General features: G+C 39.0%; 1 protein-coding gene and 1 long non-coding RNA gene across 20 annotated transcripts in view; one reads left to right on the top strand and one right to left on the bottom strand.

The window, feature by feature from the left end:
- Positions 1-6,901, bottom strand: part of LOC104687470 — a 51,100-nt gene extending 44,199 nt beyond the window's left edge. For 14 of the 16 annotated variants that reach the window (XR_751530.4, XR_002044884.3, XR_751533.4 and 11 more), the window contains exons 1-4: positions 6,828-6,901; positions 5,225-5,385; positions 2,573-2,664; positions 1,654-1,798 (exon numbers count right to left, since the gene is read on the bottom strand). This is a non-coding gene — a long non-coding RNA (uncharacterized LOC104687470). The other 2 variants (XR_002044886.3, XR_751536.4) reach the window with 2 other exon arrangements.
- FTO (FTO alpha-ketoglutarate dependent dioxygenase) overlaps positions 6,819-14,803 on the top strand; it is a 231,995-nt gene continuing 224,010 nt past the window's right edge. Inside the window, exon 1 of one of the 4 annotated variants that reach the window (XM_039558183.1) lies at positions 6,819-7,096. In XM_039558183.1, the coding sequence (XP_039414117.1) occupies positions 7,058-7,096 (39 nt within the window). In that variant the 5' untranslated portion in view covers positions 6,819-7,057. The remainder of the gene's footprint in view (positions 7,097-14,803) is intronic. The other 3 variants (XM_019284214.3, XM_019284218.2, XM_010396597.4) reach the window with 3 other exon arrangements.

The raw sequence follows: 14,803 nt of genomic DNA, 5'->3' as shown, positions 1-14,803 counted from the left end.
CATGGGGCTGATGTAACATGCACGAACAGAAAACATACCCAGCAGTGAATGCAAAAAACTTGGCATATAAAGAAAGACAAGGTGGCTTTGATGAGAGAGACAAGTTCAAGACTTTACAAAGTCGGTTGCACATCTTCGAGACCTGTATCTGGTTTACAGGAAATCTATTTTTGCAGGTCCAGAAAGAAAACTGAAAATAAGGACACACTTCATTTGTTTAAAGGGGCTTGTTTTATTTTTTGTATACTTGTGGACAGAAGCTTCTACTTAAAAGAACAAAAGTGAAACAAAAAAAAAATTCCATAATAACTTCAGGATGTCACAGAATGTTACTTGTCTGTAAGCAGGTTTTTTGTTTACGTGGAGTTTTTTCAATGTTCTTCTACTGCAAATTCATTCCAAACTTCTAGTTAAAAGGGTTTTGGCAAGGAATGCTGGAAAAGAAATTTAGCTTGAGGAGTTAAGTTTTTTCACTGGCAAACACTGTATTTTTTATTTTCTGTGCCATAAAGTATTAATTCAGGTATTCCAATTTGGACATTCCATGTAATGCTATCTAAGTGGATGATGAGTTCATTTGGTAAGTCATCTAAGAGAAACACAGGAAATGCTGTTTAGAATAAGCAAACAATTCATGTGTTCCACCATCTTAGATTTGACAACAGCCTGACAAAAAAGATGGAAGTTATGTCATGCTGGTCAATTTGTTCCTGACTTACTGAATACTGAGTCAAAAGGAAAAAATGCTTTGGACTTAAAAAAATTATGAAATAGTCCCATCTACAGAGACAATATTTTCAGTTGCCCATTTATGAATCTGTTAGCCACACCTTGTTTGGATGCAGTGTGATTTTATTAAGTACAGCACAGTGGGAGCACACAGCCATGGTGCTTTTGGATTAATTAGCCCTCCTGCAAAGCAGTAGCACCACAAACAGTTCTGCTGAGCCCCGACTGGTTTGCCAGCTCAGCACGAAGTTTAATAATAAGCCTGAAGTTCCTTGGGTACATTAACGATCACAGAATCACAAAATCAATTAGGTTGGAAAAGACCTCTGTGATCATGAAGCCCAACCTTTGACTGAACATCACCTTGTCAAACAGACCATGGCACTGAGTGCCACGTGCAGTCTTTTCTTAAACACCTTCCTGGGCAGTCCATTCCAAGGTTAATCGTCCTTTCCGTGAAGAAATTGCTCCTAATGTTCAACCTGAACCTTCCCTGGCTCAACTTGAGACTAAAGGGTAGATGACAGTCAACTTCTTGACGGCCAGAGAAGCACAAAAATATGGGTGGAATCTTACTGTATAGACCATTTTGATTCTAGAATGAAATTCCTGATGAAACATTAAGCTTCTACAGCCTCTTCTACAGCTCCCAGAACACCTGCTGTACTCTGACAGCATAGCTCTGAATCCAAGGTACCAGCTCCAAAGTGACAGACAGTGCTGTGCCTCTCCATACGGAAATCTAATACAGTCCACCACAAAGACATACATACACAACCAGAAATTAAAACAAAAATTAATTCCAAAGAATGATTTTCGCTACTGCTTTAAAAAGCACTCAGAGAAATCAGCATTTTTAATTTGTTGATGTTTTAAAGGACAAAAATACTACTGTAAGCTAAAATAAAAGTATTAACCCCATACCTTTTCATTTTCTCCTCTTGCTTATTTGCATGCTGCTTGAGTAAGACGTGATCACCATGTACATGAAGAAATCTGTCCTCCAGTTCTTCTTGACTGATTTGTTACATAGCTTGCTGAGCTTCTAAATTCTGTGCAGTTGATGATTCTACCCAAACCAAGACAACTTTAAATTACTTTCAATGCATTCAACAACATGTAGTTCAAAGTCAAAACTCACTCTGAAATACTGAACCCCCCAACTTTCCAAGTAATTTTGTACCTTACACTTGTATGAGTCTGTTAATTTTTTTAGATTTATTGTCATTTCAATCACTTCCTTCTTCCTTCCTCTTACAGATTAAAAAAAAAGCAATTAAAATTATACAGCAACCTGTTTACATACTAGACAACACAAAGGTAACAGTTTAGCAAGTAACCAGGTTCTGTCAAAGATACTATCTAAAAATAAGTAATACCAAAGAGATGCTTTCTAATCTGTTCCAAAGTTAACATAAACTCTCTTGAAGCTTGAAAAGATTAACTCATAATTCTTTACATTTAGTCAGATACAAGACTAAGCCCAGTTGTTCCATTCTAATAGCAGCTGAGTAACATAGCAGAATTGCATAGTACTTTGGTTCCCATTTTGTTAAATGGATCTGTCCTTGTCCTCAATTCAGCAAAAAATTCCTCTTTCCTCTGGAAGGATGAATGTTATAGCTCAATGACATTTCCACTTTTTAGCATCTCACAGCAACTCCGCTGTTATAACAAGCAACTTGAACATAGAATGGGTCACAGCATCTTTCACAATTTAACCCAGATTTTGAATGGTATTTGAACTTAATTTTGTGAGTGGCAACATCAGAAACATTTTTAGAAAGAAACTAAAGCCACTGATCAAAGTCTGTAGCTGTAATAAATAGCAGCTGGTACAAACCTTGTAATCCTTCAATTCCAGCTGGAGTTAGACCTGTATGTCTCACAGGCAGGTCCCCCACAGTTAGATCAGCTGCAACAAGCATGGTTTATCTAGGGATAACCAAATTCAAATGAAATTCCTCTTCATCTGTTATTTAAACTGAGACTAGAATGAACAATACACCACATAAAATGAAGGAAAAAGTTGTGGCAGATTCACTGAAATGATAGACCTGTGAATGCTCCTATCTCAACTGGATTGCTCAGAGGACAATCTAAACTCTCAAGTTTAATTTTATGCCAGTTTTAATCCATCCACAAAATACACCTTTGTTGTACAATAGCTCCAATTGTATTTAATACATGTACAATCAGCTTTCTGAAGTTCTAATTCTGTTGTCTTCAGGAATCTTTGGGCTAAGGCATCCCCAAGTGGACATGGGAAGGGGACCTGTGGGTTTTGTTTTGGTTTGTTTTTTTTTTTTAGTTGGGGGTTTTTAAATTGTTTGTTCATTTTAAGGGAGGTAAAAGCTTAAGGCATCAACTGGTAGGTGAGTAACGCCATCTTCCACATTTTTAATGGAATTCTTTGAAACAGGTGCTAGGGGTTATGAAGTCATTCCAGTGTTGCCTGGCATTCTCTTAGTCTTCTTTCTATCACTGTCATATAAGCAATTACTTTTTAAGATAGAGACTCTCCTATGAATGATTCTCATAAATCTGAACACGATTCTATCTTGAAGCAGCAGAAAGCTTAGCTACATGACATAGTGAGATTAGGAAAGTATTAATGTGAAAAAGTACTACATTTGTTTTGGTGTAATACATGAACATACTTGTTAACAACTGCTGTTTCTTTCTTGTCTTCTGGTGCAGAAAATTACATGTTGGTCACAAAGTCAAGTAATGCTGAAACAACAGTACGAGGAGAGACATGAAGTCCCCCGAAAACCATTGTTAAACTCTTTGGGTGATATAAATCCTTAGTCAATACAAAAACATCTAGGAAAGCATTAGGAAATCAACGGTGATACTACTAGAGCCTTATATCAGAGGGCAGAAGCGACACAGTATGATCAGCAGACATCCCATGAAATATCTGTTAATTCGATCATAATCAAAAGTGCTGCCTAAGCTATCTCTTTCTTCCATCATAAATAAGTCTCCTTATGGCTTTGTCCTAAAGAAACAAAAGGGATTTAATGGAAATTTAGTTTCCAGCAAGTCAGCCTTGCTTTTAATCTTTTGGTTTTTTCATCACTAAAATTTATGATAAAATATTATTTCCAGACTTCACTGTTTATAAATAAACAGGAACACATTTTTCTTCCATGTGGAACAAATGTTTCCTTGTCATGACCATTGAAATGAACTGATCCCCACTTGCAGACTTGCAATATGGTTGCAGTTTCAATGCTGTCAGTGACAGAAACAGAAAATACTACTCTGTGATGCTGATGTCCACACCACGCAGCCGATGGCACAACTGGTAACCAATGACAAATACACATCAACTGGAATCCAGCTCCTCAGCATCCTCGCTCTTTTTGCATTACTTCTAAAAAATCCTTTTTGTAATTTGTTAAATTAGCTCTATCTGCAGTCATTGACTTCACTCAGGTCTAGGTTCATTATTGTGGTTACTGTTATATGTCCCTCTACCAGTATGGCTATGGCAACTGAGATCAAAGGGAAATAGAAACATTTTACCTCTAGAGAATCATCTAAATTTGGTTCACAATGGTAGCAAGGAGAAGATGCCACCATTATATGTCTTTCTAGAATGTGATTGTCCTTGCTTTCACAAATCAAAAATGACAGGGGCTTTTTTTGGGCAAGTTTCAAGAGACATCAAGAGCTAAACAAGTATTTTATCAGCACGACTCCACAATGATTGTGATCTATCAAAATCAGGCTTCAGAAACTCTAGCATAGTAACAGGCACAGACAAAAATTACTGGTTTTCACTATTTGCTACTTGCTAAAGAAACTTTGCTATGGATATATCTACCTATTATCTTCAGTATGAGAGGAATCTACTCATTTAAAAACAGAGACAAAACAACACATGCTTGTCACTCAAATAAACAAACAAAAAACTCTTGTCAGCAGTAATCCATTACTGACTGCAACAAAACCACAGAAATACTTAAGCTATAAGCAAAATACCATAGCAGAGATGCACACAAAGCCAGTGTTTACTGGCAACATGACAAGACTTGAAGTGACAAAATAAAGCACCTTTAAAGTGTCCTGAAAACTTAGAAGTTGAAATTTTCAAAACAAAGAGGAAGAATTGTTTCAATTCCATTACAAAGTGACAGAAATTAAGCACTCAGCTATCTTTTCTGTCCTGGGCCACAGAAAAAGAAAATAAAAAACCCAACCATATTAATTGGTTTTATTAGATACAGTGGTTTTGGATAGAAATAGTACAAACATGCCTCCTGGTTTTAAGGAGGCCAAATACAATTACAGATTTAGAATTTGGTTTGGCAACTTATTTGCCTGATTAGTTACATACCTATGTCTTTAATAATCACTAATAACCACCATTTATGCTGCTGCTTTGAGAGAGGACGCTTCAAACATCAAAGCATGTGCTACATATGCTACAGTTCCTCTTTGAATATTATCTCCGTGTCAATCACAAACACTTAAACAAAATTACTTTTCCTTGCAGTCCAGTTCCAGCGTTATTTCTAAAAGCATGAGATTTCTCCACAGCATTCCATATTACTTTTGAAAGCATTTCCAAAGCGATTACATCTGACAGAATTGTACAGCAACACTGCTACAAAAGTGATGGTACACTTAAGAGTGCAGGATTTCCTAAAAAAAAGCATAACAAAGGAAGAGAGATATAAATTTGTATTTGCATCTGGACAGATCCACATGGCATCCTCAACCTCAAAAACTTAAGACCAGGTTTTATTCCCAAGAAAGGATACCCTACAATCACTTCAGCACATACTGCTCCTCAAAAATAAGACAAAAGAACTTAATATACAAATAGAGGAATATTCTGTGTATCTCTGGGATTAACCCATAAGAACTTCAAGTTAGGTATAAGGAAGAATTTTCAATAGTTACTGAAGTTAAAGAAACTGTAACTCTGTTTTACACTTCACTACTTACAAAAGTGGTTCTGTCACCACCTGTATCTGAAAGTTTACTACAGAAAACCTGCACACGACTTTGTACTGTTATACAAGGCCAGACAGTAGTGAGACTAATACTTTAGGTTCAGACTCTTATATAACTCACAGAAGTGTACTTTTGTACCAATATCATTCAAAAGTAGCAAAATTGAATGGGGATTACATGATTTTTCTAGAAGTTCTCAGCCAGTGGGGCTAGAAGGGACTTCCAGTGAAGGGATTTGTAGTGAAATCATAAAAATTACAACTTAATTGTTTCAACATGGATTTTGAATTTGAGCCTCAGACATGGCCAAGACGATCCTTTTGTTACAAAATCCTACTCCTCTGGTAGAGGGAATTTAGAAAAGGAGGTGAGAGGGACCACCCACCTATCTTAGCTTATCACAACGTTCTCCCTCTATTGAGTCCTTAAAAGATAAACGTTTGCACTTTATTGGGCTTGTAACCTAAAATAATCCCATTTATTACTTGGTAGAAATATAAACACATATCATCTTTCAAATATCATCTATTGCAGGGCTGTGTGTTTTGGGATGTGGACAGGAAAAAAAAAAAAGAGAAAACATGGAAGATATTAGGAGACAGGATCACAACATCCTGCTGTTGCCTGAGGGAAGAAACATCTCTCAGACCTGTAAGTCCTACTTTAACACAGAAAAATCGAAACAACCTTCAACGTATTTTACAAGCGCTTCTCAAATTTTGATTCAGCCGCGCCAGTCCCGGCGGTGACTGACAGGGCTGGAAGGGGCAGGGTCGCAGGGAAGGCAGAGTTTGCCTCACGAAGGAACGCCTACAGTGCTCCCGCCCTCGGGCACAGGGGCTCAGCTCCCGCTTCAGCCCAGCAGCCTTTCCAGGTACAAAACACAGGCCTACAGGGCTACTTTTAACCAAACGCTGAGGCTCCCAGCCTTTTCCCATGGGCACCGAGCGAGGAGCCTCTCGAGCCTGGAACCGCCACCCTCAGCGCGGGAGCCGCCAGCCCCGCTCCTCGCCTCCCCAGCCGGGGGCCGCCCGCTCCAGGACACGGCGCCACAGCCCCGGGCAGCTCCAGCGCCCCCGTCCTCCCCGCGCCGTGCCAAGAGGAGGAGAAGCTCCCCCCGTACTCACAGCCCCCGCCAGCCCCAAGCTCCTCTCAGCGCTCCGTTAGCAACTGCCGCTGTTGCCAACCGGCCCCTTCCCCTTCCGGGCCGCCCTGGGCCTGCCGGGACTTGGAGTTCGGGGCGGGGCCGCGCACTGTCCGCGGAACCGCGGGCCGGCAGCTACAGGCGGGAGCTGCGCGGGGCGTCTGCGGTGCCTGGGGAGCTGCTCCGCTCCGGGCGGACGGCTAAGGTGGCACCATGAAGAGGAGAGCAGGGGAGCGGGAGAAAGAACTGAAGGTACCTTCCGTTTGCTTCCTGCTCCCCGCAGCCCCGAGGAGTGTGCCCGTGGCTAGCCCTCTCTCCGCCGCTCGTGGGGCTGTGTGGGGGCAGAGCTCACCGGAGCTCTGGTAGCTCCAGTGCTGGAGCCCCGAGCGAGGGGACTCCGAGGCCGCCGTGAAGTTCATTGTGAGACGAAGGAGCCCCGGCCCCGAGCTCGGCGCCGCGGTCACAGAGCCGGGGGTGCCGGGGCGGCAGCTCCGCACGGCCGCGTGTGCCCAGCACCGCCCCGCGCCCCCAGGGGCTCCGCCGGGGCTGCCCGGGCAGGGGGGTCTGCTTACCCTGGAAATGTCGGATCGCCCCTGCCTTGAATGAGGGGCACCTTGTACGGCGTTAACAGGAGCTAGTGGTAAAGGCGTGTGCCATCTGGGCAAGATACTTCAATTTAAAAGAGAGTTCTGTGGTATATGAAAAAAATTATGCAAGGACTATATGTTTGCTTTTGTCGAAACATCATTTCACTAAATGATGCACTGTGTAATTGCGCCTTAATTTTTAAATTTAGAAGTACTCAACACTAAGTCTGATCTAAATAAACATTTTAAAGTCTTTTATACGGCCCGAACTTTATAATGTTTCTTTTCTTGTTCATGTGTTTAGATGCAATGCTGTTACATGCTTACATTGAAGATGTTATTTCACTGTCTGTGGAAGCAAACAGGAGTGCTGAATGTTTACTGTTTCAGTGCCTTTGAAGGGCTTGTTTTACTACATTGTACAATATTTGACTTCAGCTCTTGATGGCTGTTGTACTTCTACTGATTTTGTTTACAAAATAGTAGTACTGAGAAGCAGTAAGTGACTTGTTTGAAAGCATAGTGCTGATATTAGTGGTGTTAATGAAAGGAAGGCTAATTCCATTATAAATTTAGAAAATGCCTTTGAAAATGGTGATCTCATACACCTGAACAGGGAACATGCTGGTTTTGGTATTACTATTAATTTACTATTCAGTATTAAAAGTTATTTCACAGTAGAGGCAGGGAAAAGGTCTGATGTAAGTTTGCAACTAAGTATTTTACTAGAAAAATTTAGACCCTCTTTGCACTAGTAAGTTTCATAACAACTCCTTAAGGACTACCCGGTCATTTTGTAATTAGTCTTTCTGCTATCCCAAGTTGCTGAAAGACAGCAATTTCAGTGTTACATTTGTATTCTGCCCTTTCCATATATGTCAAAACATATGCAGATATCCCATCCAGTATAAATACCTTGCAAAAAAACCCTCAACCCATACTTTTTTAGCCTGTACATTTGTGCTGTTCATCCAAGGGCCTTTGTCTTTTCAATGGGTCTTGCATGTATTGGCATTAGGAGAGTAATTGCCCTTGATAAGATAATTGCTCAAGGATATGTGTGAGGGGGTAAAGGCCTGGTGCTGTGAACTACATTGGCAAAGGTGGTAGGAGGAAAGGCGCTTGAAGAGGTGTCAAGAGCAATGCATGAGAAAAGGTTGAGGTAAAGAACAAGAGTACTGCTACAGACACGACTAGATGTTGTGGGTGCACACAGGGAGAAGGATGAAAAATAACAAGAGATTCTTACAGAGAATTTAAAGGTGTCACTACTCATAGAATGCCCTAAGGGGATGTAGTAAGTTGGGCACTACTTGAGAGAAGCCGAGTATATTGGAAGTGAAGCAAAATGAACCTGTAGAACATCTTAGAATAATGGCTTCCAAAGGAGAAAGCAGCAGTGGGAAAACGGGGGATATGCTAGAAGGAACATGTGCTTTTTTTTCCCCATGGAAGCATCCTCATGCTGATTATTTTCTACAGCTTAATTGGAGATGTAATCTCTGGGCTCCTGTCAGTGTTCCAAGTCACCCTTCAGTCCATAGGCTTAGCCATTCTTAGCTTATGTTGCTCACCTGAGAAATGCTGAAAACAAAGGAACAGTGTCTTTATTGTAGTAGTTCTGCCAAGACTTCCATTTAGGTACTGATTAAAATATTCTTTAGGAAACCAAATCTTAGTGAGGTTAACCCAACCTCTTCTGGAGAGTAAGATTTATGAGGCCTACTACTGAGAGGGAAGTGGTTGGGTAGAGAAGCTGGTTTGGATTATGTGTCTCCTGGCAATGTCTCTTGTTTTCCAGAATTAAATCCTGAATAAAAGTTCTTGTTCTGCTATAATTGTATACAGTTAAATGCTGTCTATCAGAATCCCACTGATTGGGCTTTGCTTTGTAATTATGTAGTATGTTTCTTATATGTGATAAGCTGTTCTCTGGCTCAAATTTTCTTGTATATAGCAAGTTTTGATTTATGCTTGTATAGAAGAACATTTCTGTTCCAAGTACATGTGGTAGAAGTTCTGTAGAGTGCAGTGCTGTCAAACAGCAATTTCCACTTTGCAGATCACTCACTTGGGTTGAGTAAGATTAAATGTGTAGAAGAAATAAAATTATTTGTGCTAGTATTTGGTATTCCAAGCCCAACAGGAGGAGGATACAAATTCATTCCTGGGAAGAGGGTTTGAAAAAAGTAGGAAAACCATAGCCAGAAGTTAACTACTCATCTGTTCTGAACACTATGTTGGGCATGCTAATGTCCTATAGAATATTTCTCTGAGTCTTAAGTGGACAGGAAAACACAACTATTTTGAAGTTTCTAAAGACACCATTGAAGCTGTTGTAAGCCATCAGCTTCTCTGGTCTTCCCCATAGCAAATACTACTTCTGAACATAAAACCAGAGCTGTTAGAGTAGATACTGCTCATTAGCTGAAAAGGCATTTTTATGAAACAGCATGTTGGGGGTTTGTTCATGCTTGTTTGTTTTAGCTTAGAATTCAGTTTTAATTAATACAGTTTATAATTATTTTGATTATTTTTTTCTTCACACTCTTGGTCAGAGTCACTTCTCTTTCACTGGGTGTAGAAATGTATCATGTAAAGTAAAATCAAACAAATCTCCTATTTGGTGATCTAAGTAGGCTATTTCCTCCTTTTAGACTTGGGAAGAAAGCTTTCTGCTTTTAGGATGTTTATTATCTTGATTGATATCCACAGGTGAGTTTAGTGTAAGACTTTATGTTGTCAAGACTTACTTACTCAAAGTGGATTTTTTAAAGTAAGTTTCAGTATGACAGAGGCCAAGTTCTGGTTATTTCCTGTATATGCTTCCTCTTGCCACTCTTTGCATATTAACACCTTGTGTCATCACCATGTGAAAGAGAAGATACTCAGCTAGTCTGGAGTATTACTTTCTTTTAAAGTAAAGGTATTGCCTTGATAGGTCTTCAGAATAGACCACTAAGCCCAGTTCACAAATACCTTATGTAGCTGTTTATGCTAATTCACACTACTGTGAATACTGACTGCAGAGAATGTATTCCACAGACACTACTGTTATGTTTGTACAGCTCCCAGCACAGCTGGGACCCCAATCCAATAAAGTTATTGCTGTACAAATAATAAATGCATCAATGTGCACATATCTGAATATTCACAAGGGCTTTTACAAAGATATTCATATGCAGTGTCACATTTGTGAGACATGTTGGACAAAGTGGCAAGGAAATACAAAGCTTTAAATAACACAAAGCTTTGTATGTATTTTATTTACAAGGAGAAAAAGGGAATATACAGTGTTTCGGCTGAGATATCATTGAAAGTCTTATTTCCTGCATCATCCTCATTTTTTCTGCCTGCAAAAGAATACATCTTTACAAGGTAAATGACGTGGCTTCAGCATATTAATGCCCAGGGAAAATTAGGCAAGTATTCTCAGAGCACTTCAAAGCATGATTAAGGGTTTGATTTTAGAATTAATGCTGAAGGATGTTGCCCATACCATACAATGAAGTTTAAAAACTTTAACACTGTTGCCGTGGTTTGTTCTAGTATTACATGGATTTATTGTTTCCAGTTATTGTTCTACCTCTTAAGATAAAAAACATTATTAGAAAGACCCAAACAAAACAAATTTTTCTAATTGACAGATTAGATTATTCTAGAAGTTATATTTAGGAAAATTAATGAAACAGCTTAGATGCAGTTAAATAAGCTTCTTGTCATGTCATATTTCTGCTTAGGTAAACGGTGTGCAAGTTTTAGCAGAATCAGCAACCAATATGCCAGTAGCAATTTTTGTGGTAATCACATTATTGGACCTTCCCATTATTAATGAGACAATAATTAAGAAATAGTGTTGATAGTCACATAACACATGATTTGTATATTGGAAATGGTCAGGTAGAAGCCTTGCATATGCAGAATAAAATACAAGAAAGAGTGAGTGGCAAATGTTTCTTGCTTTTAAATTCATCACATTCCTGCTGTTTAAATTGCCTCAGCTGCTAATGCTGGAACCATTACAGTAATGGACTTGGCAAATGAAGGAGAACCAAGACATACACACTTTATTACTGGAGGGGTAATTTTCTCTTCATCTGTAATAGCAGCAGTGCCTAGTATTGATCAGACCATCAAGATACTAATCCTCTGTAAAATTACTTGTTATAACTGAAAATGTGTTAATCCAAATCAGTCTGTGTCCTGACGTTCTACTTACTATTGAATACAGACTATTAGATGGTTTATTTTTTGTGATTTAAAGCCTTTACATCGATAAGAGTCGGAGCTTCCTTTGCAAGAGCCTGTGCTTAATCTTAGCTATGGCCCAGGGTTGTCTTTTTGTTTTAACTAGAACATCACCCACTTAATTAAGAAGTGCATGTCTATCTTTCTGCTCGGAATTATATTGGTACTTTAGGCTCTGCAGATTTATTAAATGTGTTGTTTTACATTCAGTCACTTGTTTTTGCTGTAAATAAGAACAGATCTATGCTTCACGTATTGAAATCTACAAAGATCTTGGAGCTAAGGATGTGAGGAGAATGGCTGCTCGAAGCACGAATTTGGGTTTTGTGGATCGTGGCCTGGGAGGCTCGTGTGTATGGGAGTAGTGTAAGGGAAGTCTGGTGCCAGGGGTCTAAATGTCTTCAGTGTACTTTGATCCTGGTGATCCACTACATGAGACAGTCGTATGGCGAGCTGTGCATGTCCCATATCTGAATATGAGAACAATACTTTTTCTTATTTTTTCCTTTTCTCTCTGTTTCATCTATTTTTTCATAGTCTTGTAGATTAAATGGGAAGCTTATGTCTCTTAAGTTGTATAGCCTCAGTGCAGTGGCTGTTCAGGTGCACGATACCCCATAGGACCTGGGTGTGGGACGGTTCCATGAACGCTGACCTTTTGTTAGACTCACTGCTCTGGGCTCCTGCCAAGTGACAGCTATGGATATCCTGCCAGCTCATGGTGGGCAAGGAACATCCTAGGAGTGGGGCAACATGCCCCACTGGTCGTTTATTTTAAAGACTCTAGTAGCATTCCATGCATTTTAGAAAATTCTTGTTGTCTAAATTAGCTTTTTGCTCTGGTAAAAGAGACAGCATTTTTATGTACCTGATTATCCCCTGCTTTCTTTCTTCATTATAATTTAACTAATTCAACTTGTATTGTTTGGAGAGGCTTCACAGTTCCTAAAAGGTATTAGAGTATCAATACCTTTACAGGGATTTTGATTCCTTGTCTGACTCAGAACACTAAATTTTTCGCTCCTTTCTAAGGAAGAATATGAACACAGTATATGTTTCTTGCTAAGCCCCACTCTCCCTAGTGAACAGCCTCTTTAGTTTAGTTTTCAAGCAGTAGTCTAGAAATATGTAGAGCAAAGCATCTTGTGTAACGATATGGAATTCACTTGTTCAGCTGAAAGCTACACTCCCAGATGTAAGGTGAACTTTAAAGTTTTCTGTTGTCTTAGTAAATTGCTACCAGACTGTTACTAAACATGAGTATGTTCTCAAACAGCAACCCTGAGACAAAAGAAACAGTCATTTACAAATCCAGTGATAGACACGAATTTCTAGAAACGTGATGATCGTTCTCTACATTATTTTTCAAATATTTCTGTAGCTTGTAGCATTCAGGAAAATTAATTTGCCCCCGGAAATTAGGGAAAGTAAATTTTGAAAATCCTTCCTGTTTTCTGTAGAAAAATAAAACTTCATGTGAATTTAATTTTGGGGTTTGCTATTTTTCTGAAGAGAAATCTTGAGGAACTTGTTAGCAGATGGTTCAGTTTCAGAAAGCTGGGTAGTCACCCAAACCCTTTAGTCTTCTGGTTCTGAACTTAGCTTATAATCTTAGAAGTTTCAGATGGAAATTTTTGAAATAAAGCTGTAGTGAAATGTCTCTCCTGGAGGTGCAGTACAGGACCTACTTTCAATTTTATTTTTCGATTTTGAAAAAATTTGGTGAATAATTATAATACTTTTTTCGTTTACATCAGTGAAGGTTCAGCTTCAGCTGACCCAGGTTAGTGAAAACTAGACAGGTCAAACAGTGATTGCCTAAAGCTTGTTTCTGTTCTCTGTGCAGTTGATGATCAAACTTATGCAGCCTTCAGCTGAACCTGGATTGGGCTCTCATGCTTCTAATACTTCATCCATTTAAATTATTTAATTACCCATAATGACCAAGGACATCCAAAATATCAAATGATCCTCTTTCCTTCAGCTGAGGCTGAAAAGCACTGTAATGTTTTACTGTATTCTGTTAGGTTCACTAGTGGAGTGCGAAACATGGTTATGAGTATTTATTGGCATTTAAAGTATGGCACAGATTAAACATATTTGAAGCCTTCTGGGTAGAAAATTATATGCTGTAATTTCAAAACACCTGTGATTAGTTACTGGAGTCTGATTATGGGAGGAAACTCTGCTCTACCTTATTTAGCTTAGCAGTTTTTTGCCTTTGTATACATGCTACCCCAATTTCTAAAAGAATTACGTTTTTATCTCCTAGAACTTGTTCAGCTTCATTTTTCCCTTTTATCTGCTATTCTTCCCACCATTTTTATTTAAGACTGTAAAGTTACTTTAGTGTAACTGCTCTTGTCACCTTTGCCCTCAGCTAATCAAATAGTTTACCTTGAGGGAAGCATTTATCTCCCACTTTCATTATTATTATTTTCGTAGCTGTACAGATATATATTTTATGTCTCCAGAAGGGTGTAACAGTGAAACGAGGTATTGATCTGCTGTATTTGGCAATTTCTTTCCACCTTGCCATCGATATCATGTCAGCCTCTGTCTGTACTGTGGTTGACCTCACAAACAGCTCTTTATGTTCCCATTGGATTCAAATGATATACTATGCTCAAAACTAAATCAATGAATGATTATAAAGTTTTTAGTATTATTTCATAACCCTCAGGCAACTGGGCCTTCATGCAGTGAATACTTGAAAAGGTACCTGATTAAAATATGCTGTTGATTCTGTTCTAAGGTTTAAAACTGTATTGAAATCAAACACCTTGTAATATTAAATTCAGGGTCTGAGTTGTGTATTTCTGTATGAATACTATCATTACTGAAAATTCTGTCTGTAATTCACCAGAGAGATTCCACTCTACACTGGCATAAGTTTTTTCTTAAAATCGCCCAAATCTCATGGATATTCTGTCCTCTGAATGCAGAAATCTAATTCTCTGGATCCTGCCAGTGATAAATCATGATTGTACATACCCTGTATATGCTTATGGAGGGCGGGGGAAAGGATCAAATAAAGATTTTAATCTCCAAAAAGTGAGCAGTAAGTTTAAGCAACTTCTGGGTTGGAAAACATTTCTATTACTGCCATGTAAACCAATACACT

This window comes from Corvus cornix, chromosome 11 (genome assembly GCF_000738735.6).
Source record: "Corvus cornix cornix isolate S_Up_H32 chromosome 11, ASM73873v5, whole genome shotgun sequence".
NCBI classification, from domain to species: Eukaryota; Metazoa; Chordata; class Aves; order Passeriformes; family Corvidae; genus Corvus; species Corvus cornix.
The sequence above is the reverse complement of the archived record's forward strand: the minus strand, read 5'-3'. Positions and strand labels throughout refer to the sequence as shown.